Genomic DNA, 24,878 nt, shown 5'->3' with positions numbered 1-24,878 from the left:
CTTACCATTTCCTCTCTGTGCCTCCCTAAGTCCACTCAACAAGGGTCTTGTGTATGTGCTATAGTCAAACACCCAAGTTCTGCAATGATTGCAAAGGCCCAGAACTGTTGCATTTCTCTCACTGTCTTTGGCATCGGCGTTCTACTTATCGCCTCAGCTTGTTCTGGAGTTAACTTTCGCCCTTCCGATGAGATCAACTGTCCTATGTAAAGCACTTTGGTTTGGCAATATTGCAATGTTGCCTTGTCCACCTTGTAACCTTTCTCTGCCAATACTGTCAACAAGTATACTGTGTCATTTTGACACTGTTCTTCTGATTTACTACAGATCAAAATGTCATCGACGTATTGTATGACTGTGCTTGCTATCTGTATGTTGCCTAGGTCCACCTGAAGGACCCTATTAAATATGGAAGGTGGCTCACAGTACCCTTGTGGTAGTTTTGTATGTTTCCACTTCTGGTTTCTATATAGAAATGTCAAGTCCTGTGATTCCTCATGAAGTAGTATAGAAAATAAGCGGTCTACAAATATATTACCGTGAAGTGTGTAGCTTCCGCTGGGATTCTGCACAGAATTGTAGCTAGATTTGGAACTAACAGGAATTCTGCTTCAGCTATTTGGTTCAAAGGATGCAAATCCTGAATAAATTGCCATGATCCCCCTGTTGCCCTTGTCACAGATAACACTGCAGTATTACACTGTGACTCGTAAGGCACCAGATTGCCTTGCTTCACTAGTGCAGTAATCGTTTCATAAATGCCCTCATCTGCTTCTCTCGAGAGGGGATACTGTCTGGACCTTGGTAGAATAGCTCCTAGTTTAAGCTTTATCTTGACCACTCCTGTCTCTTTTAGCAGACCTACGTCATAGGGACTATTAGTCTAGAAGACACTGGGTACCCACCCCAAGTCTTCCTCAAGGAATGGTGGTGTTGGTTTTTGCAACACAGCCATTCTCTGCGGTACTTTCCTGTAATGTATTTCCACCCCTTGTGTATAGCTTATGTCAAACACCACCTCGTTATCTGATCGATCGTCTTGGAATAGCTCCTCATCTGTCACTTCAGTCAACCTATATCCCTCACCCACTACAATTACAGTTCTCCATGATCATCCTGTATCGTCAGTCCCATGCAGTACTATCTTCTTGTCTCTTATTATGACTGCCTCGAGTTCTATTGGGATCACTTTTCCTTTTTTCTCTCATCTGAAGGAACCTCTGGTCTAAATAGGATTCTGTTTGGTATGCACAACAGTCTACCCTGTGGCCTGGAAGCCATGCCATTAACACTTCTACCCCATATGAAAACAGTTCAATGTCTACTGGCACCCCCCCCCCCCTCTGTACCATTAGGCCGCAATAAGCTTAGATGAGTTCCCTCACATGTAATGAATACCTGGCATTGAACACACTATCCCTTGGTCTGTGAATGAAATAGTCATATTTAGTCGGCTCATCATGTCTCTCCCCATTATATTTACTAGTGTTGGGAATATAAGAGTGGCATGGTCAGTTTGTGTTCTCCCACAGAAAGTGGAAATTTGTCAGTAAAAGGAACCAGATCCATGTCCCCAGAGAATCCCTGCACATTAACGGCAGATACTGATTCATATTCCTTCGTCCTGCAAAACCTCCCCCTGCCAAGTGTGGTCGGTTCTGTACTGGCTGAGCAACTACCTCTTCTCGCTTGTCAACATCGCCCCTTCCATGGTATACTTAATTTCTTCTGCACTAACTTTGCTTCTTCTTGTTTCCTCTCCTTGCTCTTCTTTCTCAAAATTCTCTTGCATTAGCCTCAAAGGAGCACTATAGTTAGATGGATTGTTGACCACGCCTTAGCCTTCATTCGCACTAGCTTTTGAAGCTGCTTTTGTACTTCTTCAGGTAACCCCTGACATAATATGTGATAAAATAACCCCACTGTTTTGTCCCATGATTCTCTCGTCTCGAGACGCCATTGCTCTTGAATTTGTTGAATCTATTGAAGTGAGTTTTCATCCTCGCGCATTTTGTGTGCTAGGATTGCGCTTTTGTCTGATGTGTCAGGGTATTGCACCCTTAAAGCTTGCCATACAGCCGCTCTGCAGTTATTGAATGGTGCACCATTGAGTGCTGTGTTTTGTGCCATAACCCCAGGATATCCCGCCCTTTTCCATACACTGTCAGCTGCCTCCCCAAGAATGGCTGAGAGTAAACTCTTCATGTCCCCTACCACCAATGTCTTTCCTGCTGTCAGTTGTGTGATCTCATAAATCCACTTGCCAGTTCCGCTGTTAATGAAGGTAGCTTACATCATAAATTGTCTTTGTGCATCTTCTGTAATGGTATGTACTAAGGTTGACCGCCACCCTTTTCCAGTAATGGGACCTATGCCAGTGTCATCCCTCCGTCCTATCCGTCCATGTCTTTAGTGATAGTGAATGCCCTTGCCATACCCGTCGTTGTCCGTCCTGGCCGTGCCCTGAGCCTCTGTGCATACGGAGTGATATGGTCTGTGTCTCGTGACCCGCTCTCGGACTGTGGTAGTCACCCTACAACGTCCTTCTCTCTCTCCTAACCATATTCTCTCTGTCTGGGATTACTTGTCGGGAGTGTTGAGAATGTCTTCTCTCCTTCTCGTCTTCGTTCCCCTGGGAATCCGCATCCAACCCCATGGTCCCAATCCTACTGTCACTGTTCCCTTCTATGTCTTCATCAAAGCTAAGTCTCCTTAACATTTCCCCTTACTGCTGTTTTCCCCTTGTTTGGTCCATGACTTTGCACTCCCCCCTCACCGATGGTTCAGCACTTCTGTCTTCCCATGAGGTAACCGTGCTGCTTCTCCTGCTCCTATAAGAGTTCTCCTATCCCTTTTCATATAACATCCCATTTCTCATCATCTAAACGTGCCAAATCCATCTTAATCTCTACCATTTTCAGAGCGTGTCTTTCTATGATCTCGTCTTTATCTCGCTCGCTTCTCTGCTCCTCTATTTCCTTGCATCAGCGTTCTTTAATGAGCCGCACTACTTCCAACCTTCTTTTTTCTTTCTCTATTTGCAATTGTCTTTCTCGCTCTTCTTCTGCTTTTCTCCTTGCTATGTCTTCTAGGTCTTTCTGCTTTTTTCTTTCCCTCTCCTCTCTTTGCGATCTTTTACTTTCCTCCTTCTCTTCCCTTTCCCTTATTTCTACTTCCTCCCTTATCTCAGGCAACTCTTTAGCTTCTTCCCCTGTGTCTTTGTTATTTGGCAATTCCTTCCCTTTTTGCCCTGTCTCGCTGGCTGGTTCTTCATCCAGATTAAGTGATATCTGCCCACCTATCCACTCAGAAGATGCTGCGAATTCTTGGCCTCCCTTAAGCCCTGTTTTCTCTAAGTCATTCTCTTTTAACTTTCCATGCATCTCCCGTCGTTCACAACTATCTTGCGCTGGTTTACTCGCTTGCTTAACGGCATCCGGTGCACGCTCGCCACTATATTCTGGAGGTGTGAAAGTGGAATTAGTATATCCTGCCGCTCCTTTTAATTCCATTATGAGGTAAAATCCCTTACTTTCTGTGGCTGTGTCTATGTCTGCTGTTTGAAGAGGAGGAGGGGGCGGAGGATCCGAGGGCTGATCACCCCAGGTCCCGTTGGCTCAGCATCCAATGCCACCAAACCGATTCCCCTTCCTTCTCCTGAAACATTTTCCATAGCTCTCACTTGGCTAATTGTTTGCTCAATGTATCCCCCTTCTAAGCTGAATTAAAATAAGTAAACCATTTGTTGCTGCACAAATTTGGATAAATGTCTGTCTTTGGGCCATGGCTTTGCCAATCTGCCCTCTGTGTCGCAAGTCCATTCCACGCTATACTCACGTATTTTGTCCTGACACCACGGGAGGGACTTCTCCATATGCTGAAGAGGTGTATCCCTCATTCTCGTCACCCTTATATAACACTTTATCAATACTTACTTGACCTCAAATCGGGATTTCAACACGTCCAATTGCAATAAATACAGTATAACAGACATTTTCTCTAGCCTCTCTGGCTCACCATCAAACGGAAAACGCAGGTGTGCTCTGCTCACCGCCCCTCTTGCGACTTCCTCTGCCCCAAAAGGCTAAAGATACAATTCCACTCGCAAGCTTCTGAAGCTCTGCCTAAACGGCACAACACAATTTTTCAAGACTCAATCAGCAAACTACCCACCAAGTTCCACTATGTTCTGTACACTTCAAGTCCTATTAAATAACCTCACCAGTGACGTCACCACTACCTTAGAGGAAAAAGTCTCACAAAACCAAAAGAAATTCGACCTCTCAAAAATTGTGTCCGCTTACGATCTGCCCCAAACACAATAACAAAACAGAGCACCATATATATATGTATATATATATATATATATATATATATATATATACAGCCGCCTTCCTGTCTTAACAGGGAAATCTAATAAGTCCTGTGGTCCCTTTTCTATAGCGTTGAAAATGCACCTCCAAGAGGTAAAGCAGGAAACCACCTTCAGCGATATAAGGTAGCTTCTTCCGCTAACCAATACACCTAGGTAAACCATTAAACAATCATCCATGAACAAGGCTAACTTGCCTAACTCAAAGTTATACTAACTGTCTAAGCTGATCACCCAAACTGACTGCCTAACAAATAAACATCTCTACATCAAACAAAGATTTCAACAAAAGACACCAAACAGACATTTTGTTCCCCCATTTGCCATGTAGCTAAGTCAATACTTACAATCTGTGATCCGGTGAGGTCTCTTGGACACCGACTGTCCCACAACCTGCCACTCTGCAGTCCGGTCTGATAGGTGTTCCACGGGAAGTGGCCAGGAATTTCTCTTCAAAGGAGGCTACTTTCGACCTCTTCTTTACACACGTGTGGTTTTATGGATTGGTTACCGCAGGTCGCACACAGCCCCTCAGGCATGCGGCGTGATGAGACAGTTGGTCGGCGAAAAAACCTGGCGACCCATCCTCTACCACTTTGTTTAGCATGGCTGGGACTCTCTAGCAGGTGCCCCAATTATTAGCAGAGAATACTCGGACCCCTCAACAACTCCCAACCACAAGAATGGGAGACTCAGCCATGGGGCAATGTTTACTGTCTTTTATTAGCAAAACCAAAAATGACAGGGATCACACCAGGAAAACAAATATTCTCCAGAGCTCTTGTCTTATAAGCATGTGTCACCCGGTTTTATCTCAGTGTGACATCACAAATTGAGGTTCCTACCCAAAACACCTATCAGCCGATTACATTGGTCAGTTTGAGCAGGCTATATATATATAGAACAAATAGGTTAGTCCTTCGATTGGATGGCCATGTCTAGAAGCCCCTCCTAAAATCACCCCTACTAGTATCAATCTATAATGTTGCAGGGTCGCAGAGAGACCAATAGCCCTTGCAACAATGTATCCCCACGTGAAATGTTAATCTGGATTGGTCGGAGTGTGTCCTCCCATCCCTGGGACCCTGGACAGTTACCAGGCTGAGTGTACCTTTTAAAGGCAATGAGAATGAACATGGAGGTGCAATGTGGTCCCTAATGTTACCATTATCTGATCACCTAAGCCTGTGATAGTGCATTCAGTTGAACACCCAGATGCAACACTTGTAGCTTTTTCTCCCTTCGTTCGATGGGAATGGCTATCGTCGTCTCCCTTGTTTGAATGGGCATTGTCCTGCTCAGCTGTGTCCCATGTGCTGAGACCATGAAGTGAAGACCTCTCGCCTGTAATTATGAGGATTTTAGACTGACCTCTGCAGGTGGCTTTTTGTCTTGGTAACTGGAACTTTTCTGTCTCCACTTGTCCTTGGCTGAGCGCCTTGTTTCTGTCCGCCACTGCTTGCCAGTGATCGTGTCAGCCTTTCCATGTGCTCGAAGCTTGTCTCTCCTTTGCCATCCATTTCAGAGACATATAGCTTGTATTTCATTCCCTACGGCTTCTCTGTATTAATAGCAGTCAAGTATTTGTAAGCTAAATATATGAACTCTTTGCATCTTGTGGTTTCAGCTTTAGCAAAAGATACGAACACAACTGTATATACGTGTATCTATTCTCTTACCTACATGGGTCCTAAGCATGTGCTTTGAGCCTATATGCAATAAACTAGTGCATGTTCGTGTAACTTCATGAATGGATGAATATGTACTTCATGCATATTGCGGCTAGGTCATGATGTCAGTGATTATGTCATTGATTTCTGGCTTTGCAGTCAGTCGACTTGCGCGATCGATGTAATTTCCATACCGTCCAAGTCATCGATTGGGTATGGTCTGAAGGGTTGTCTGAGTGAATAGCGTTTCTCATACTTGCGATACATCAAAGTTTGTGGCGATGGGCCTAGAAGTGAGGCACATCTGTTGTTTTGCTGCTTTCCTGCTGAGGATTGTCTGGGGGACATGAGGGTCAGATTTGGCCCCCCATCTACATGGCATTGTTGAGCGCTGCCAGCTTGTCCGGGTGCACGCCTCTTTCTGAAAATATATGTCCAAAACAATCTTAGGAAGCACTTGCGGAACTCGCACTTGTTTTCGTTCAGCGTTAGGCCTGTGGCCTCTAGTGTGGAGCATACCCAGTGCAGTGCAGCATGATGTTACTCTGCAGATTTTCCAAAAACCAGGACATCGTCCGAGTAGTTTAGACATTTCAGGATTTACCGAATGACCTTGTGGATTTTGTCCTGAAAGATTTTGGCTGCAGAAGATATCCCAAAACGGAGCTGTATATAATCGAATAGGCCCATGGGGGTTATGAACGTGGTGATGTATCTTGATTCCGGGGCGATTTCTAACTGGTGATACCCCTAGGTGAGGTCCAGTTTCGAGAATACCGTAGCATTGTGAAGTAGGTAAATAATATCCGTGATTCGAGGCGCCTGGTGTCTTTCTCTTTGTTTCACTTCATTTGCCCTCCTCATGTCTACACATAATCGGATGGACCCTTCAGTTGCCTTTTTTGGGATTGGTACTATCGGGGATACCCAGGGCGTAGGCCCTACATCGGATTCAATGACTTGTTGGTGCAGTAGCTTTTTGAGTTCATCCTCCACCTGCCTATGTATAATGATCCGGATTCCCCGATAATGTTGGGCTACAGGCTTGACATTCGGGTCTATGAGAAATTGGATCTTGCAGTTCTTGAGCTTTCCCAGTCCTTTTAAAAGCTTTCGGAATGCTGCTTCGATGTCCTCGACTTTTGCCAGATACGTACATTCCATCAATTTATAAAGAATGTGTACCAGCCCCATGTCCACTGTAGTCTAGAAGCTGAGGATGCACCCACTGTTGTTCTCTGTCTTGAGCACATATAGCTGGGGACGTGCTGCGTGTGACTTGTGTGAGCATACTGCAGAGATGACTCCTCTGCATGGTAGGGGTGTAGTAGACCCATACAGGTAAATGTCTATGGTCGACGGTCTCAACTTGCAGGGTTGCGGGAGACTGTTATACGCCTCCTCACTTAGGATGTTTACTATCGCCCCTGTGTCGGTGAGGGACTCAGCAGGGGTGTCATTGGCATGCATAATCAGGGTCGGGCTGTGTTCCTTGGCCACATCATTGTTCAGTGTCCACACATAGCCCTTCTTTCTTTGATCATCCGTAGATGATACAGAGCCGCTGCTTGACAGTGGCTGCACCTCTAAGCAGCGGACGTGTCGCTTGAACGCCACTGCCCCTGTCCGTCCGGTGCTTGAGGTTCACTGTGGGGGTGTGACCTGGTGCTCTCACAGTCCTCCACCCTGTATAGTCTTGTCTCACAGCTGGCCCCAGCAGCCCGTCTGTGGCTTGTCTGTGCAGCCCTCCATCTCTCTCTCTGCATTGTTCTCCCTTGTGGCGGTAAAGGGGCATTCTTGCAGACGGCCCAGAAGTGATCATCACCTCCACAGGCTGAGCATTTTTGTCCTAGCGCTGGGCACGCGCCCACGTGAGGATACTCATAGCCACGCTTGAAGCACATGGCATTACCGCATCTGGGGCTTTTGCTGGTAGCTGCCGTCAGTTTGTGTACGCTCTCACCTTCTGCCTGTTGGGGCTTAACGGTCACTTTGTCCATCTGTAGATCAATGGTGGATTCCATGTGAACGAGGACAAGTATTTCTTCAAGAGGCCATTGTTTCTGCAACAGTTTCTTTCGGAATTCCTGACATTCACATTCTGCAATGACTTTCGAGCGCAGCGCTTCATTATTAGAATACCTGTGGAATTTGCAGTGTTTGATTTTGATGCGCTGCCTCATCACAAAATTGTCTAGTGTTTCGCCCTTCTCCTGATGGTTGTGTGGAAGATGTGTCTCTAAATACACATTCGTGTGGGATGCAAAATAATTGGACAGCACTTCATGTAGGTCTCAGAATTATCCATCTCTGTCAATTAGCTCACCTACAATGTCCCTCACTGTCGGGCCCACTGCCAGTGAGGGCATATTCTTCACCCTTGTGTTGTTAGAGACCCCCATGGCCCCGATGTGTAACTTGAAGTCTCTTAGCCATCACACCCATCTTGGACCCATATTGCTGGTGTCAGGCAGGCCAAATTCAGGGGGCAGGTGCATAACTTGCGTCTCAACTGGCGTTTGCTGAAAAACATTGAAGGCCTGGAGGACACCATCGTTCGTACCTCTACGTCTGACTTGGTCATGGTTCTTTGCTTGTGATGTGCAGCACATGATAAAAACAATGTGTGGCACTTCCCTGTTTCTGCTTGTCACACAGGCTGTACTGTTCTGCTGGGAAGTGTCCTCTGGGGGACCATCAGCTTGTTCCCGAACCTTAGCCTTTTGTTTTGTGTATTCGCTGTTCTTTGTGCTGCCTGGGCTTTTTCAGCAGTGTGCCTACTTGAATCTCTACCAGCCTTGACTGCTTATGCAATGTGGATGGTTCTGTATGAGGCACCGTGGACTGACAGCGTCTCTCTTATCTCTCCCCTGGTGGTGCTGTATGTAATTACTGTTCCCTAAGTGGCACCTGCTACACCGTTAATTACATTTCCCCGGGTGGTGCTGTGCGTAGCCTCTGGGCTGCCACTCTTGCGGCTGGCAACAAGAGGGGAGAGAGACTGGAAGGGGTGCGCTGACTCACTGGCAGTGCTCTACCGCACCCCTGCTGATATGCCCGTGTATCGTCACACTTCTGGCTGACGCCGGCCCTGTTTGTGCGGCCTCCATAAGCCCTTCACGCTGCCTGGATACGCACAGGTCGTGCGGGCCAGGTGTGTGTACCCACTGGTCGCTGCTGTGCAGTCTTCCGCTGCGCTTCAGCAACAGAGGACCACCCCGCTACTTGGAATAAACACGCGGACACTGGCAGTTTGCATGTAATTCTCGTTATTCTTTCTTGAACCGTAACCCCGTGCCTGGAACCTAACACCAGGTCACTTTCTAGTCCTTTGGCCCAAACGTTGCCATGCCCCTTGCCCAAACAACAGTGATGGGCTGTGCAAATGGTGTATGCCCGACATTACACATAGTACCTCAGTATCAACCGCAACTGGTTTCCATTGCTCCCGAGCGTAGTGCAGTTTTTACCACATTTATTTTAATTATCTTCATTTTTTAGTGCACGCGTGATTTTGGTTTGTAATTTTATTGTGACCTCTGCCTATTCCTAGCCTTTACGGAAGCTAAATCAAATATTGCAGTAAACTGTGCATTAGACACACCTTGCTGGGGTCAGGAGTGGGGCATGCACTTGGCCTCTTCCCACTTCCTGCAGCAACAAGGCTACGGCTGCCTAGTGCCGTGGAATGAAGGGGGCCCCCCATGAAGCTAAAAGGCACGAGCCCTTGAGCTTGGGAGTGGCCACAGGAAACACAGGGTGGGGAGACAGGAGGAAATGAAAGGCAGTGGAAACAAGGAAAAATGGACCTTGGCAAAATGAGATCAAAACATTTGTTACAAATTACAATACCAACTCTTGTCAAAAAATATATATTTATTTATATGTAACCTTCAAAAACCTTTTTGTTGTTCTCAACATCCACATTTATAAACCACCATTCATTCCATCATTCATTCACACTCTCCCTGTATATATAAATTCTCCACACCTAGGGTACTGTATGCACCTGGAAACAGATATATTTACATCAATCACAACACTTCTTTGTAGTTTCAGTAAGTGCTAATACACAAAATCAAATAGCATCCTGCTTGTTTGATATAACTCGATATATGTTTCGGTCTTCAAGGAATGGGCTCCTAATTTGGGGCAGTCGATATAGGCGTGCCTCCCCTCCTACTTAGATAAATCTAACACAGGCATCCCAAAGGGAAGCCTGATAGAGAATAAAAACCAGACAACTAGGGTGTAAATAGGCAGGAGGCAGCAGCACCCTGGCAGCAGTGTTCTCTCCCCCCTTTACTTCAAAGGGGGAGAGAACAACACAAAAAAAGATGAGGGGAAAGCGGAGAGCCATGCACCTATTTGCAAAGTGGCTATGGGCATATGCCATCCTATCTGGTGCTCAGGGACATGTGATGGCTTTAGGGCATATTTTCCCTAGAAAGACTGGGCTGCTGGAGCAGCTCTGCAGAAGAAACACTCTGGCCTGTGTTAGGAAAGATTTCGTAATTGTAGGTAATTTTCCTTCCATGTGGCAACCCCTAAACTTTTTGCTGTTGTTTTTCACCTTGTTCTTGACTTTGCCAGAGAAGTGCAGCCTTCTGCCGCACTCCTCTGGGCTTTCGCTCCTTTCTTACGGGGAAACTGACATGCCCTTAAGACAGTCAGTACCGGGGAACGCCGTTTCCCGTAGTTTCTTTTCTCATGTTGCGGCTTTAGTGAAACATGACACAAGAGGGCACTGTAAGCTAAGTTACAGCTCTCTTGGGTCTCTAGCCTTCTACAGGCCCTAGATACTCGTTTAGGATTGTATTTGATCGGTGCAAGTGATTCAGGGACGGGAATGGTGGCAGCGATCGTTTCTTTGTATTTTGAGCTCCTTTTGGCATTCTAAGCGCGTTTTCTGTGCTTCACCCAAAATGGTGGCCTGGCTCCCAAAATGGCCAGACCACGAGGCTCCTTTGTCCTGTCCGCTGACCATCTTGCTCCCTTCACCTTCCCCAGGTCGAGCCGACCCGGGGCCTTCCTTATTTGGGCATGTACTTTCCCGCGAAACACGGATGCTTTCGCGGGCTTCTACATGTCTTTTGTGTGCCTCCAGGATGTGGGCTGGGATGTCTGGTCCCAATACACATCCTGGGTGCCAGAGAGTCTAGGGTGGTGTGAATGCCTGGGACCACCGTGGTCCGTGATTGGTCCACGAATGGTGTGAGTGTTGATGAGCGGATCTCCCATTGGGTCCCCTCCGTTTTGGCGCGAAGGGAACCGTGGATAAGAGGGGGCTGGAAACACCACTACCATGTCGATCTCCTGAGTTCTCACGAACGAAGGAATACAGGAGCCAAGTATCCTGCAACCAAGAGGCTGGACCGAGGAATCGCTGGTGACCCGCTGAAGGACTTCTCCTCTGCACTGCTGTCGCCTTGTGAAACCCTTTTCACCTTTGATCGAACCAGAAGGCCTGTACTGGTACTTCGACCCTTTGGAATAGCGGGAACAGCTATTCTCGGCATCTTCACCATCTCCTGCCAGTAAGCCTTCGGAAGCGTCTCTGGGCCATCCAGTTGACTGACCAGCTTACACGGGAGTCTTGCTCTGTAACCGCCGCCAGGTTGTGTAGTATTTCGAGTCCTTGTCACTCTCACACGCTTCGTACACTTGGCGTTCCCAGGTCGGAAGTGAGTAGTGTACATTTGGCTCAGATACACACGGCCGCTCCGTTGCCCTGCTGTGGTGACAAAACTGTGCAGGTTTCTTCGATTGGGACGTCTTTTTACTCAACACGAAGACGAGGCGTTCCCTGCTCTTCTGAACCTGCCAGCTGCTGAAACTGACGCGGAGAAGCCTGGGTCTGCTTGCATCGGGGACCGGTGAGTAGTTTAGCTAGGATCTGGTCGCCCTCCTGCAGGAGCCCATTGCTTTTCCCCGCTGTGTAAAACAGCACCCTTTTGCCGTACTCGCGCTCTGCTTCTGCCCACTGTGGAGGCTGCGCTTGAGTCGCGGAACTTGTTCTCCTTCATTTGTGCACTGAACTGAACTGCCTGATTTCCTTAGAAGAGACTCTCTTTTTGCCCGTTGGCACCAGTGTGTGCAGGTACTTTTGAGCACAAGGCTCCACTCTTCGCAGGGCTCGGACTTCCATCTAGTTAGGGGCCTCTGAAGACGAACTGAGTCTAAAGCATTGTATCGCACTGCCTGTTTTCCTTCCCTTGCAGGTGGACTACACATTTCGTGCATATAACGCTTGCGACTGTCATATTTGTATATATATTGTGTTGATATGGTATGTGTTGGTTTACTATCGTTATATTGTGATTTTCTCGCTACGGTCATTGTTTTAAAGGCCTTAAAATAAATGTGTATATATTTTTTATATAACACCTGTTTGGAGTAGTTTGTAAGTGATCTTGCTCTGTGTGCTCATTGCGGGCTTTCAGTCACCCTCACCCCTCTTGAGACCTAGTCTTGACCGCCGCGATCGCTACCTTGATTGGTCTGGCTCGTCCAGAGGTTACCCTGTTCCAAGTAATTAGGTTGGCCTTCTGAACTTCTGCACCACCAGGACAGAGTTCAGAAATCCGTCTTAACAAATTGGTGTACAGCGGTGGGATACGACTGAAGGTATCCAGTGTTGCGCACGAACTAAGGCATTTCAGGTTATTCCAACCAGGACACGTAGTGAATTGTTGTAGTATAACTTTAAAAAGGCCATAGTCCTATCTAACAGCATGGAAACAAATACCTTGTTAACTTTAAATGCTTCCAAATCAGAAACATTGAAGAAGATGTGTGCGGAGAGAGGTGTTTCCTCTCAAGGCACTAAATTGGAAATGATCCAAAGAATCGTGGCGTGGCAAGAAGCGCAGCTTGACGCTATAACTTCTGAGGACAGTGCAGAAGGTGGTGGGGCTGCTCTCACTGGTAGAACCGACGGTTCTGCCGCTGCACTGATCCATCGCGACCATGAGGACAGGGAGGACGAGATGTCTAATGTTTCCTCTGCCAGTGCTGATGGGGAGGCTATGCTTGAATTCAAGAAGCAAGAGCTGCGGTTTAGGCAGCAGGAGCTTGAATTCAGCATAGCCAAACTAAAAATCGAACAGGCAGAAAAACAAAAAGACAGGGATCACCAGTTGGAACTGGCCAAGCTTCAGTTTGCAAATGGGTCCAAGGGTCCTGGACATGGGTCTGGGGCTTCCTCTCATCCACGGTTTCCGAAAGATCTGCTCAGTGTGTATGAAGAAAGGAATGACATTATGGACTGGCTGAATGCGTTTGAGTATGCATGCGAAGTCCAACAAGTTGACAATGCTGATAAGATTGCCTGGTTACTCAGCAGACTGCCCCATTCTGGCTGTAGTGCCATCATGGAAATGTCGAAGGCTGAGCGAGCTGATTTCGCAATGTTAAAGCAAACTCTCATTTTAAAGTTTGGGAAGACTCCGGCCCAATATTTGAAACGTTTCAGAGAGTATAAGAAAAAGGAAGGTGGTACTTGGGTATCTTATGTCACTGAATCCTTGAAAAACTTAACTGGCTGGGTCGAAGGTTATAAGGTTTCTACCTTCGAAGGCATGATAAATCTTGTCATGCTGGAACACATTTTTGCTTCTTCTTCCCCGGAGCTTAAGCAGCATTTGGCCGATTCAAAGGAGATAGATCCTAAGAAGCTGGCCATTGCAGCAGACTTATGGGTGTCACATCGAGTGTCCCATAAGGACAAAACTCATCCTGGTAAGCAGGAGGAAGGGAAAAAGTCCAAAGATATGGAGGGTGGAGAATCTGCTAAATCTTCTTCCCATAAGGGCCACAAAAAGAAAAGTAAGTGTAAGACACAAGAGAACTCACAGGGTAGTGGAGGTCCGCCTCCGAAACAGAATTTTGGTTACAATAAGCCTCCCTATGTAAACAGACCCAATGGATCTTGTTTTGCTTGTGGAGCAACTGACCATGTGAAGGGGGATCCCCGGTGTAAGGTTAGACCTTTGGGGGTCCACTCCGCTAATCTGGCCTTCTCCTCCTACGAGGAAGAAGAGATTACAGGAGCATCCTTCTCCTCAGACTCATTTCCCAGCGGGATAGAGGCTGAGGTAGTTTTAGTGTCCCTGGGTTCCTGGGAGCCTAAAGTCGCAGAGGCTTATGCTAGGATTCCGGATAATACCAAGCACTACTTTAAAGACAGTGTGCTGATCAATGGAGTAGATACTCCAGCTCTTAGGGATAGTGGGTGCAGTCGCACTGTAGTGGATTCTACCTTGGTAGACTCAGAGGAAGTTGCCAGAGCTACTCTGATGCCCACTAAGTTGGCTGACGGCCCCCTCCGTATGTTTCCCGTAATACCTGTAAATCTTACTTTAAATGGTACAGCAGTCAGGATTCCAGTGAGCATTCAGAGAAACGTCCCGGGAAAGGTCTTGTTAGGTAATGATCTCAGAGCTTTAGGGCTCGTAGGAGACACTGCCGAAAGACCCTACACACGGTCTCAAGCACGGGCAGCATTGGCCCAGACCAATACGCTGCCCCAGCCGAAGGGGAAACCCAAGGCGAAAGGAGTCGACAAGTCACGACGAGGGAAAGAGAATATTCCCCTGAGCTCGCCTACCACTGCGGTGGAGGAAGTTGGTCAATCGCCCGGGCCTGACGAGGAGGTGGTGATGCCTGAAGTATTCGACCCCAACGATCATCCTGAACTAAAAGACTTGTTAGTTGAAGGAGGTCCTGATAGGGACGAATTCAGTAAAGGCCAACGTGAGTGCCCATCTCTGGAAGGCCTAAGGAGACAGGCCTGCTCCCAGCTTGAGGGTGAACCTCCTGGGACGCATAGGATTTATTGGGAAGGTGGACTCCTGTATAGCGAGCCCACAGAGTCTACGGAAGGAGACCACAGGAGGTTGGTGGTTCCCCTTGCTGTTAGGCCCTTCCTCCTGCAGTTGGCGCATGAAGTTCCCCTTGCTGGTCACCTTGGTATGAAGAGGACCAAGCAAAGGTTATCCATGCACTTCTACTGGCCCAAGATGGGGGTGCAAGTAGAAAGTCACTGCAGGAGTTGTACCTCCTGCCAGTTGTCTGGTAAGGTTGGCGCGACAATCCAAGCTCCGTTGGTACCGCTCACAGTTGTGGGGGTACCATTTGAAAGGGTAGGGATCGATATCGTTGGTCCCCTTGACCCGCAAACATCCTCAGGCAATAGGTTTATCCTGGTGCTGGTCGACCATGCAACCAGATATCCTGAGGCCATCCCATTGAAAACTGTAACTGCCAAGTCAGTTGCAAAAGCTTTACTTGGCATATTTACTAGGGTTGGCTTCCCTAAAGAAGTTGTGTCGGATCGTGGCAGCAACTTTATGTCGAAGTATATGCAGGCTATGTGGAAAGAATGTGGGGTCACCTACAAGTTCTCTTCTGAATACCACCCCCAGACCAATGGTCTGGTGGAACGTTTCAACAGAACGTTAAAAAGCATGATTGGGGCTCTGGAGGAGCCTCAGAGAAGAAAATGGGATCTTCTTTTACCATGCTTACTGTTTGCCTACCGAGAGGTACCACAGGAGGGTGTTGGCTTCAGCCCCTTCGAACTTCTGTTCGGTCATCCCCTACGGGGACCCTTAGCCATCGTCAAAGAGGGATGGGAGATGCCCAATCCCCCTGTTACTACCAACGTAGTTGATTATGTGCTAGGGCTCAGAAAACGGATGGTACTTCTGATGGGCTTGGCTAGTGATAAATTGAAGGCAGGACAAGCGCTGGTGAAACATTGGTATGACCAGAAAGCTTCCCTCATCAACTTTACACCTGGTCAGCAAGTCCTGATCATGAATCCCATAAGGCCTCGAGCTTTACAGGACAAGTGGTCAGGCCCTTACACAGTGGTGGAGCCCCTGGGTGAGGTCAACTATTTAGTGGACCTTGGAAGGCCTGGACAGGCTCCAAAAGTGTTTCACGTGAATAGGCTGAAGGCTTTCGTCCCAAGAGTCGAAATCGCAGCACTGCTACTGGCTTCAGACGTGGAGGAAGAGGAGTCTGAACCTCTCCCCGACCTGTTCCAGAGCGGTCCTTCAGATAGCTCCTTCGAGGGTGTCCGAGTGGCCCCTCACCCGACTTCTGATCAGCAGGCTGAGGTGAAATGTTTGCTTAGGCAGTTTTCCCCCCTGTTTTCACAGTCCCCTGGTTTGACACCTTGGTGCAAACATAACATTGACACAGGAGACAGTGTACCTACCAAAAGTAGGGGATATAGGATGTCAGACAAAGTACGGTCTTATATTAAGACCGAGGTCAACAAGATGTTAGAGCTTGGGGTGATTGAACCCTCTAGTAGTCCTTGGTCCAGCCCTGTGGTTTTGGTTCCAAAGGCAGGCACTTCTGAATTGAGGTTCTGCGTGGATTACAGGGCTCTGAATGCTGTCACCAAGACAGATGCACACCCCTTGCCTCGAACAGATGAGCTGGTGGACACTTTGGGTGCCTCCAAGTACCTCAGCATGTTTGACCTCACTGCTGGCTATTGGCAAATAGCTTTAGCAGAGCATGCCAAGGAGAAGACAGCATTTTCTACTCCAGACGGCCTTTACCAATTCCGGGTAATGCCGTTCGGGTTGAAGAATGCACCTGCCACTTTCCAGAGGCTTGTGAATCATGTGTTGAATGGGTTGGACGAATTCTGTCTTGCATATCTGGACGATATAGCAGTTTTCAGTGCCACCTGGGAAGACCATGTGAAACACCTCGGGATTGTGCTCCAGGCTCTTCAGAAAGCACACCTGACCATAAAGGCTAGTAAATGCCAGATTGGACAAGGCTCAGTGGTTTACCTTGGACATGAAGTAGGTGGAGGGAGGATACAGCCTCTACCCAGTAAAGTACAAGCAGTACAAGACTGGCCTACCCCCACTACGCAAACCCAAGTGAGAGCCTTCTTAGGACTCACGGGGTATTACCGCAATTTTGTGGCAGACTATGGCACCATAGCTGCCCCTCTGACTGCCCTCACAACTCCGAAGAAACCCAAGAAGGTAACTTGGACCGACGAGTGTGAGAAGGCCTTCAATGGCTTAAAAGACTCCTTGTGCCAGGCCCCTGTCCTCAGGGCCCCTGATTATCAAAGACCTTTTATCGTGCAGACGGACGCCTCTGACACTGGGATAGGAGCTGTACTATCACAAGTAGATGAGAAGGGTAAGGAACACCCTATCGGTTTTATTAGTCGCCAGCTTAAGGACAGAGAGCTCAGATGGTCCACGGTAGAGAAAGAATGTTTCTCTGTTGTGTGGGCCCTAAGGAAGCTGAGGCCCTACCTCTATGGGACCCACTTCACTGTGCAAACTGACCATAAGCCGTTAAAGTGGCTAATGAACATGAAGGGGGAGAATCCAAAGTTGCTTAGGTGGTCCATAAGTCTACAAGGCTTCGACTTCACTATTGAGCATCGGCCAGGTGTCCAACATAGCAATGCTGATGGGTTGTCCAGAATGTTTAACCGACCTGAACAAGAGACTCATCCAGGGGTGGATTAGTTACCCCTGTCCATAGTCTGGGAGGGGCGAGTGTTAGGAAAGATTTCGTAATTGTAGGTAATTTTCCTTCCATGTGGCAACCCCTAAACTTTTTGCTGTTGTTTTTCACCTTGTTCTTGACTTTGCCAGAGAAGTGCAGCCTTCTGCCGCACTCCTCTGGGCTTTCACTCCTTTCTTACGGGGAAACTGACATGCCCTTAAGACAGTCAGTACCGGGGAACGCTGTTTCCCGTAGTTTCTTTTATCATGTTGCGGCTTTAGTGCAACATGACACAAGAGGGCACTGTAAGCTAAGTTACAGCTCTCTTGGGTCTCTAGCCTTCTACAGGCCCTAGATACTCGTTTAGGATTGTATTTGATCGGTGCAAGTGATTCAGGGACGGGAATGGTGGCAGCGATCGTTTCTTTGTATTTTGAGCTCCTTTTGGCATTCTAAGCGCGTTTTCTGCGCTTCACCCAAAATGGTGGCCTGGCTCCCAGAATGGCCAGACCACGAGGCTCCTTTGTCCTGTCCGCTGACCGTCTTGCTCCCTTCACCTTCCCCACGTCGAGCCGACCCGGGGCTTTCTTTATTTGGGCATGTACTTTCCCACGAAACACGGATGCTTTTGCGGGCTTCCACATGTCTTTTGTGTGCCTCCAGGATGTGGGCTGGGATGTCTGGTCCCAATACACATCCTGGGTGCCAGAGAGTCTAGGGTGGTGTGAATGCCTGGGACCACCGTGGTCCGTGATTGGTCCACGAATGGTGTGAGTGTTGATGAGCGGATCTCCCATTGGGTCCCCTCCGTTTTGGCGCGAAGGGAACCGTGGATAAGAGGGGGCTGGAAACACCACTACCATGTCGATCTCCTGAGTTCTCACGAACGAAGGAATACAGGAGCCAAGTATCCTGCAACCAAGAGGCTGGACCGAGGAATCGCTGGTGACCCGCTGAAGGACTTCTCCTCTGCACTGCTGTCGCCTTGTGAAACCCTTTTCACCTTTGATCGAACCAGAAGGCCTGTACTGGTACTTTGACCCTTTGGAATAGCGGGAACAGCTATTCTCGGCATCTTCACCATCTCCTGCCAGTAAGCCTTCGGAAGCGTCTCTGGGCCATCCAGTTGACTGACCAGCTTACACGGGAGTCTTGCTCTGTAACCGCCGCCAGGTTGTGTAGTATTTCGAGTCCTTGTCACTCTCACACGCTTCGTACACTTGGCGTTCGCAGGTCGGAAGTGAGTAATGTACATTTGGCTTAGATACACACGGTCGCTCCGTTGCCCTGCTGTGGTGACAAAACTGTGCAGGTTTCTTCGATTGGGACGTCTTTTTACTCAACACGACGACGAGGCGTTCCCTGCTCTTCTGAACCTGCCAGCTGCTGAAACTGACGCGGAGAAGCCTGGGTCTGCTTGCATCGGGGACCGGTGAGTAGTTTAGCTAGGATCTGGTCGCCCTCCTGCAGGAGCCCATTGCTTTTCCCCGCTGTGTAAAACAGCACCCTTTTGCAGTACTCGCGCTCTGCTTCTGCCCACTGTGGAGGCTGCGCTTGAGTCGCGGAACTTGTTCTCCTTCATTTGTGCACTGAACTGAACTGCCTGATTTCCTTAGAAGAGACTCTCCTTTTGCCCTTTGGCACCAGCGTGTGCAGGTACTTTTGAGCACAAGGCTCCACTCTTCGCAGGGCTCGGACTTCCATCTAGTTAGGTGCCTCTGAAGACGAACTGAGTCTAAAGCATTGTATCGCACTGCCTGTTTTCCTTCCCTTGCAGGTGGACTACACATTTCGTGCATATAACGCTTGCGACTGTCGTATTTGTATATATATTGTGTTGATATGGTATGTGTTGTTTACTATCATTATATTGTGATTTTCTCGCTACGGTCATTGTTTTAAAGGCCTTAAAATAAATGTGTATATATTTTTTATATAACACCTGTTTGGAGTAGTTTGTAAGTGATCTTGCTCTGTGTGCACATTGCGGGCTTTCAGTCACCCTCACCCCTCTTGAGACCTAGTCTTGACCGCCGCGATCGCTACCTTGATTGGTCTGGCTCGTCCAGAGGTTACCCTGTTCCAAGTAATTAGGTTGGCCTTCTGAACTTCTGCACCACCAGGACAGAGTTCAGAAATCCGTCTTAACAGCCTGAGAGTACTGAACTCAGGAAAACCGCAGATTAGTACATGGTGAACGGCCGAATGGCCAGGAGAAGAAATCAGCGGGCGACGAACGGACCGCAGAGCGAGGTGCCTACCAAGGCCCACTCCCTGTCAGACACCCGGAGGCCCCCACAAGGGTCTTGATGGAGCTGGACAACAAGGCATTGGCAGAAAAGACAGCCGAGCAATACAGTAAGTGACTGTCTACAGTAAAAGAAGTTTCTAATGTAACAAGACATGAATGAGACAGAGGTTAACAAAGTTGTTACATGGGTTTATAGCCAGAATAAAAATTAAGCATGGGCTAGGAGGCACCTATCAGCCATAGCATATTTTGTAAAGTTGGCTGGGGGGAAAGAACCAACACACAGCGCACTGACAGATTATGCTTTCAAAGGGTGGGTTAAACTCGAGGGGCCAGCGAAAGACAAAAGACAGCCCCTGAAGTTTGAAAAACAATAATGTTAAAACGGTGAAATATGTTCACACATATATGAGACCAAGTATTTAGGGCAGTTTGCGCTGCCCTACCTTGGGGCCCTTGGGGTCAATGAGCGGATAGCCTCTAATACAAGGGCCAATGATGGTTTTGACATGTTAGGGCTGCAGATGGTGCGGGACTAAATGACAATAGAGATAAAAAACAAAAAAGAAAAGGTAGGTTGACCAACCTATACTGCATTGAAGATACGGTCAAGCGGCCCAGTATGCATCACAAATGATTTTCGTGCAACTCACCCACAACTTAAGGTCTAGTTCTTAATACACAGGGACGGCAAGGCCCTCAAACATTTTCAGTTCCAGGCCATCCTCAAAAGCTATTGCTATGGCTGTTTGGAACAACGCAGAATATGGAACCCACTCCTTCAGAATAGGCGCTGCAACATCTGCATGGAGTGGGGCAAAGGGTGAAGAAAATAGGGGGCTGAACATCAGGGGTTTTCAGAAAGAGTGTAGAATAATTCTGCACAAGCAGGGGCCTGAATTGCATCAAGCACGGAGTATAGTTGGTTTTCTGACCTGGACCTATTCCACAGAGATGGAATCCACCTGTCAGTAAAAGGGAGGGAGTTATTTCACACAGGGAGCCTGAACAGTTTAGCGACATGAGCTCAGCAGACAATGTACAGGTCCCAAACACACAGACCTTGAGCCCACACTGGGGCGCACCAGGTGAGCAAAGAAGGGCAACGTCCAGTTCCCGGCCCAAGTGCCCAAAAGTACAGAATTATGATAACACTGCACACCTGATGGGAAATAAACACAATACTCCTGTTTTGTGTCATTAGCATTATGTTTAATAAAAAGCCACTGTCTTTTTAGTGCCAACACAAACAAGAGTCTGCTTACTATGTATTGTATATAATGTATGATGTCATGTTCCCAGAGGCCTAGACAGGGTAGGGCCTGAGCGAGCAAGGAACACCCAAAATCTGTAAACACCCTCTCTGCAGCGCTGTGTGGGCATTTACTGATGTTAATGTCACTGCGGTGGGCCCAGCTACACTAGCTTTAGGCCCCACTTGTTAGACAATCCTGGCTGGATGATGTTCCATGAGGTTAGCGCCGGTTCCACAGTTTATAGCTTCGAAATGTCGGACTGCCGCTCCCGGCGGGCAGGCAGGTGAGGGTTAAGCGTCGGGAGGGCGGGCAGGCAGGGCGTGAAGTGAAACCCGACGCGGGCTTTGTGCACAGACCTCGGCAGGCAGGAGCAAGCTCAGGTGTCGCCCAGCCCCGCAGCGCCGTGACTCACTGGGCTCTGGGTGGGGCCGCCTGCTTTGGGCTCGGGTTTGTTGTCGCAGGAGGCTCAGTCAGTCAAGTCCGGGGCAGAGAGAGCGCCGAGTCCGAGCCTTGGCCAGAGTTCTGCACCGCTGCCTTCCCTCTCTCCCGGCCTCACGATGTTCAAGTGCGGCATCGCCTACCCGCGCTGCAAGTGGATCCTTCCGCTGCTGCTGCTCTGCGCCCTCATCTTCGACATCATCGCGCTGGCGGGCAATGGCTGGGTGGAGACCGAGTCGGGAGCCGAGTACGCCTCTCTCTGGAAGAAGTGCACCAGTAACCGCGACACCTACGAGTGCGAATCCATCATGGACCGCGGTAAGAGCAGGGCCGGGGAGCTACGCTACTAGTGACGGGCTACTCGCCAAACACGTCCATAAAGTTCGCGTTTCCTTGTTCACGGCACTTCTAAATACCATAAACGGAGCTCAGGGTCAAACCAACGAAAAAAGTGCTGTTGTTCGGTGCACTCCCCACCTACGTAGACGGGCTACGTTCCAGCCATTAGTTCGGCCTCCCGCCCAAGGTTCCCTGCTGCCAGCGGTAACATTCTGGGAATCCGGGCTCCCTGCGCTATCGCCTTCTCCATTGACAGGACGCAACCCGCCCCACACCTGACTGACATCCCGCCCCACTCAACTTATCTCACTGGTATGGGGAGGGGCAGTTTACCCCCGTAAGCCCCCACCACGTCTCCGTGCAGGCTAGGATATCCCCTTTCATTAGAAAGCTTCATATTGACTTTACAGCAGCACGTTTCCCCACAATTTTAACTTCAATATGAGTTTACCGATCTGAAAGAGGGGAGGGGGGCACTTTGCTTTTCCCAAATACGGAAACGCCGCCTCTCCAAAACTGCCTTTTGATTTTGCCTGATTGAGTTCAACGCGCACAACAAGCAACACCACAGCCCTTTCCCAAAATAGAAACTGCCCATAACACTTTTTAGCATGCCCTTGGAAAATGTGTGAGGGGCCGTGTTTCCAGCAGTCGGACACACAAAAAACGAACGTGAGCGAGCGTGGTTCATGCGCAAGAGCTTTGAGGCCTGGGTGGGGGCGGTGAAGGGCTCCTACTCCACTTGATAGTGATGCTTTCCCTACATTTATTTTCTGGGCCCCCGACCTTTCCATCTCGCTCCCTTTTGTGTGTTTTCCACGGCCTCCCTTTCAGTTCCAGTTCGGTGCACGCCTGAACGGGATTGTGGGGTCTCCATGGTTTTTCCTCGGACGCATTGCCCTGGGTGACCCCGCAGCACTCTTGACACACACTGTTCCCTCAGTGGCAATTTATTGTGTTCCTTGCCATATTAAATCTAAGTTTCTCAAATGTGGCTTGTTTTCCACCAAAAGCATGTTCAGTGCCTTCCAAAAGTAGAACATTCCAAATGCTCTTGACATTATGGGCGTTTGGATGCATTGTGACATGTAGTACATGTATTAAGCTATCTTGGTTTTTATAATTGTGAATTATCTTTTAAAGTTATGCTTTTGTTCACATATCTGTCACGCTTGTCTTTGAGGTCACTTTGTTCCAAGTTTAGCTTCTGCATTGGAAACTTATACACAATTTTCCAAAATTGAAATGTATAGGAAGGAGGGGTCTAATGGAGCAGGTCCTAACATGGCTGCTCGTGCTTTGGACTCTCCTCATTAACTCGCCACTGCTTCATTCACGGCCTTACCCGAGCTCTGCGTGGGCACCAGAGCACTGGTTTGTGAGGGAGAGATGAGCCGCGACAGGAGGTTCCGCTTGCAGGTCTGACGGCATTCCAGAGGCATGTTTTAGGGACCAGTTCCTTCCCCTGTGCCTAATGCTGTGAAGGCAGGCACTGGCAGAGCTGGTGTGTACTGCCCTGGCGATGGGTGAAACCCAGTGAGAGGGAGGTCTGCCTCAGGTCTTGGTGAAACTGGACGCCCAGCAGTTCAGATTTAGAGCTCAGTGGGAAGTAGGGGGCCACAATGAGGATGAGGAGGTGCATGTCGGGGGATCCAAGAAGATCCTCCTCTTTGTCTCCAACCGAGGGGAAAATGCTGAATGAAGGGCCTGAACAGCAGCCTTCCTGTTGGCTCTGGTGGACTTGGTTATTCAGGCGTGGAGAGGATCCGGGAATGGCCAGTACCTCGGGGGTTGCTTCTCCTAAATGGCCGACATCCTACTTGGCAACCATCTTATCCTAGAGTTGCTGGCTATTGAAATGCGGGAGAAAAGAAGGGAGGATGGCGGAGAGGAACTCTTCAAGCCACGAGGGTGCTCCAAATGGGGGGGGGAAATAAGGGATCCATCATTAGCAGGAGATTTCAGGGATGAGGAGGGTTTAACAAGAGGGGAGAAGGCCTTGCTCAAGCCCATCAATGTCATGCACGCTGATAACAACGTGAGATCTGGAAACGGCGAGCTTACGGGTAGAGCGGTGAAGGATAAGCTAAAGTTTGGCTGGGAGAGTACTCCAGATGGGACCAGCTTTTGAGGACATTAGAATTGTTTTAGGGTAAACGCAGAAGCTGCACTTAAAGATGCTGAAGAGTTTTATAAATATGTCATACGGAGTATATTGAAACAGGACTTTAGGCTGGAGTTTTTGGACCACCTTCCAGGAGTGCACTCAAATGTGATTGTTGGTGATCCTGAAAGGGGCTACAATAGAATGACTCCAAGCCAAAACAGAAATGATGATAGCAATGATGGAGGAGAAATTGGGTGCAGAGAGATGCCGCTGATACTAAGTCCTAGGAGAGGGCAGAGAAATAACAAGATGAGAGGCCATACTGTAATGTTAGTCTGGAGGTGGACAGATTTCAAGGATACTATATAGCAAGTAGCAGTTAAGCAAATGGAGACACTGTATTGTGATTTTGGATAATGCAGTTTTCAAATCTGAGCCACAAACCATTGGCAAAGACGGGAGCCATAAGTAACAGAGTTGAATGCCAAGGGCATACCCCCGCCCCCCTCAAACCCCACATAATTTCTTTTAGCTTTGACCTTTTCCCCCCCTATGCCCCGGGCCTATTTGTGGAGGGGTTCTTTTGGGGCCCTGGAGGCTTTCATCTACCTTTTGGTGGCTAGCTTGAACATTTAAAAGGAGTTTGGGGGAGGGATGTTGGCAGTCAAATGGGTGCTTTGTTTGCTTTTTTTTGGGAGTGATGTATTTGCTCGAGACTCGAGCTGCCTATGTGGTCTATGTCTGCACTTCTTTTTTTACTAATTGTTTGTTGATTGGTACATTAAAAAACACATTCTAGGCCTATCTCAAGATAAGATACTTGAAACAAAATGGCCTTTTTGACTCTGCAGGTATGAATAGGCTTTGGTTCTGATCTTTGGGAAAGCTAACCTCTGCCCTGTAGGGTGAAATGTGTTGAGGGATGTTTTACATGTTAAACTAGTAT

The 24,878-nt window shown here is 48.4% G+C and overlaps 1 protein-coding gene across 1 annotated transcript in view; it reads left to right on the top strand.

Annotated features, from left to right (window-relative positions):
- The first annotated feature begins 21,360 nt into the window (after window positions 1-21,360).
- The window catches only part of PERP (p53 apoptosis effector related to PMP22), a 56,113-nt gene continuing 52,595 nt past the window's right edge, over window positions 21,361-24,878 (top strand). Inside the window, exon 1 of the mRNA XM_069608077.1 lies at window positions 21,361-21,804. Within this exon, the coding sequence (XP_069464178.1) occupies window positions 21,606-21,804 (199 nt within the window). The 5' untranslated portion in view covers window positions 21,361-21,605. The remainder of the gene's footprint in view (window positions 21,805-24,878) is intronic.

This window comes from Ambystoma mexicanum, chromosome 4q, assembly GCF_040938575.1.
Source record: "Ambystoma mexicanum isolate Mex_15411 chromosome 4q, UKY_AmexF1_1, whole genome shotgun sequence".
NCBI lineage: Eukaryota > Metazoa > Chordata > Amphibia > Caudata > Ambystomatidae > Ambystoma > Ambystoma mexicanum.
This window is presented reverse-complemented; position numbering and strand designations above follow the sequence as displayed.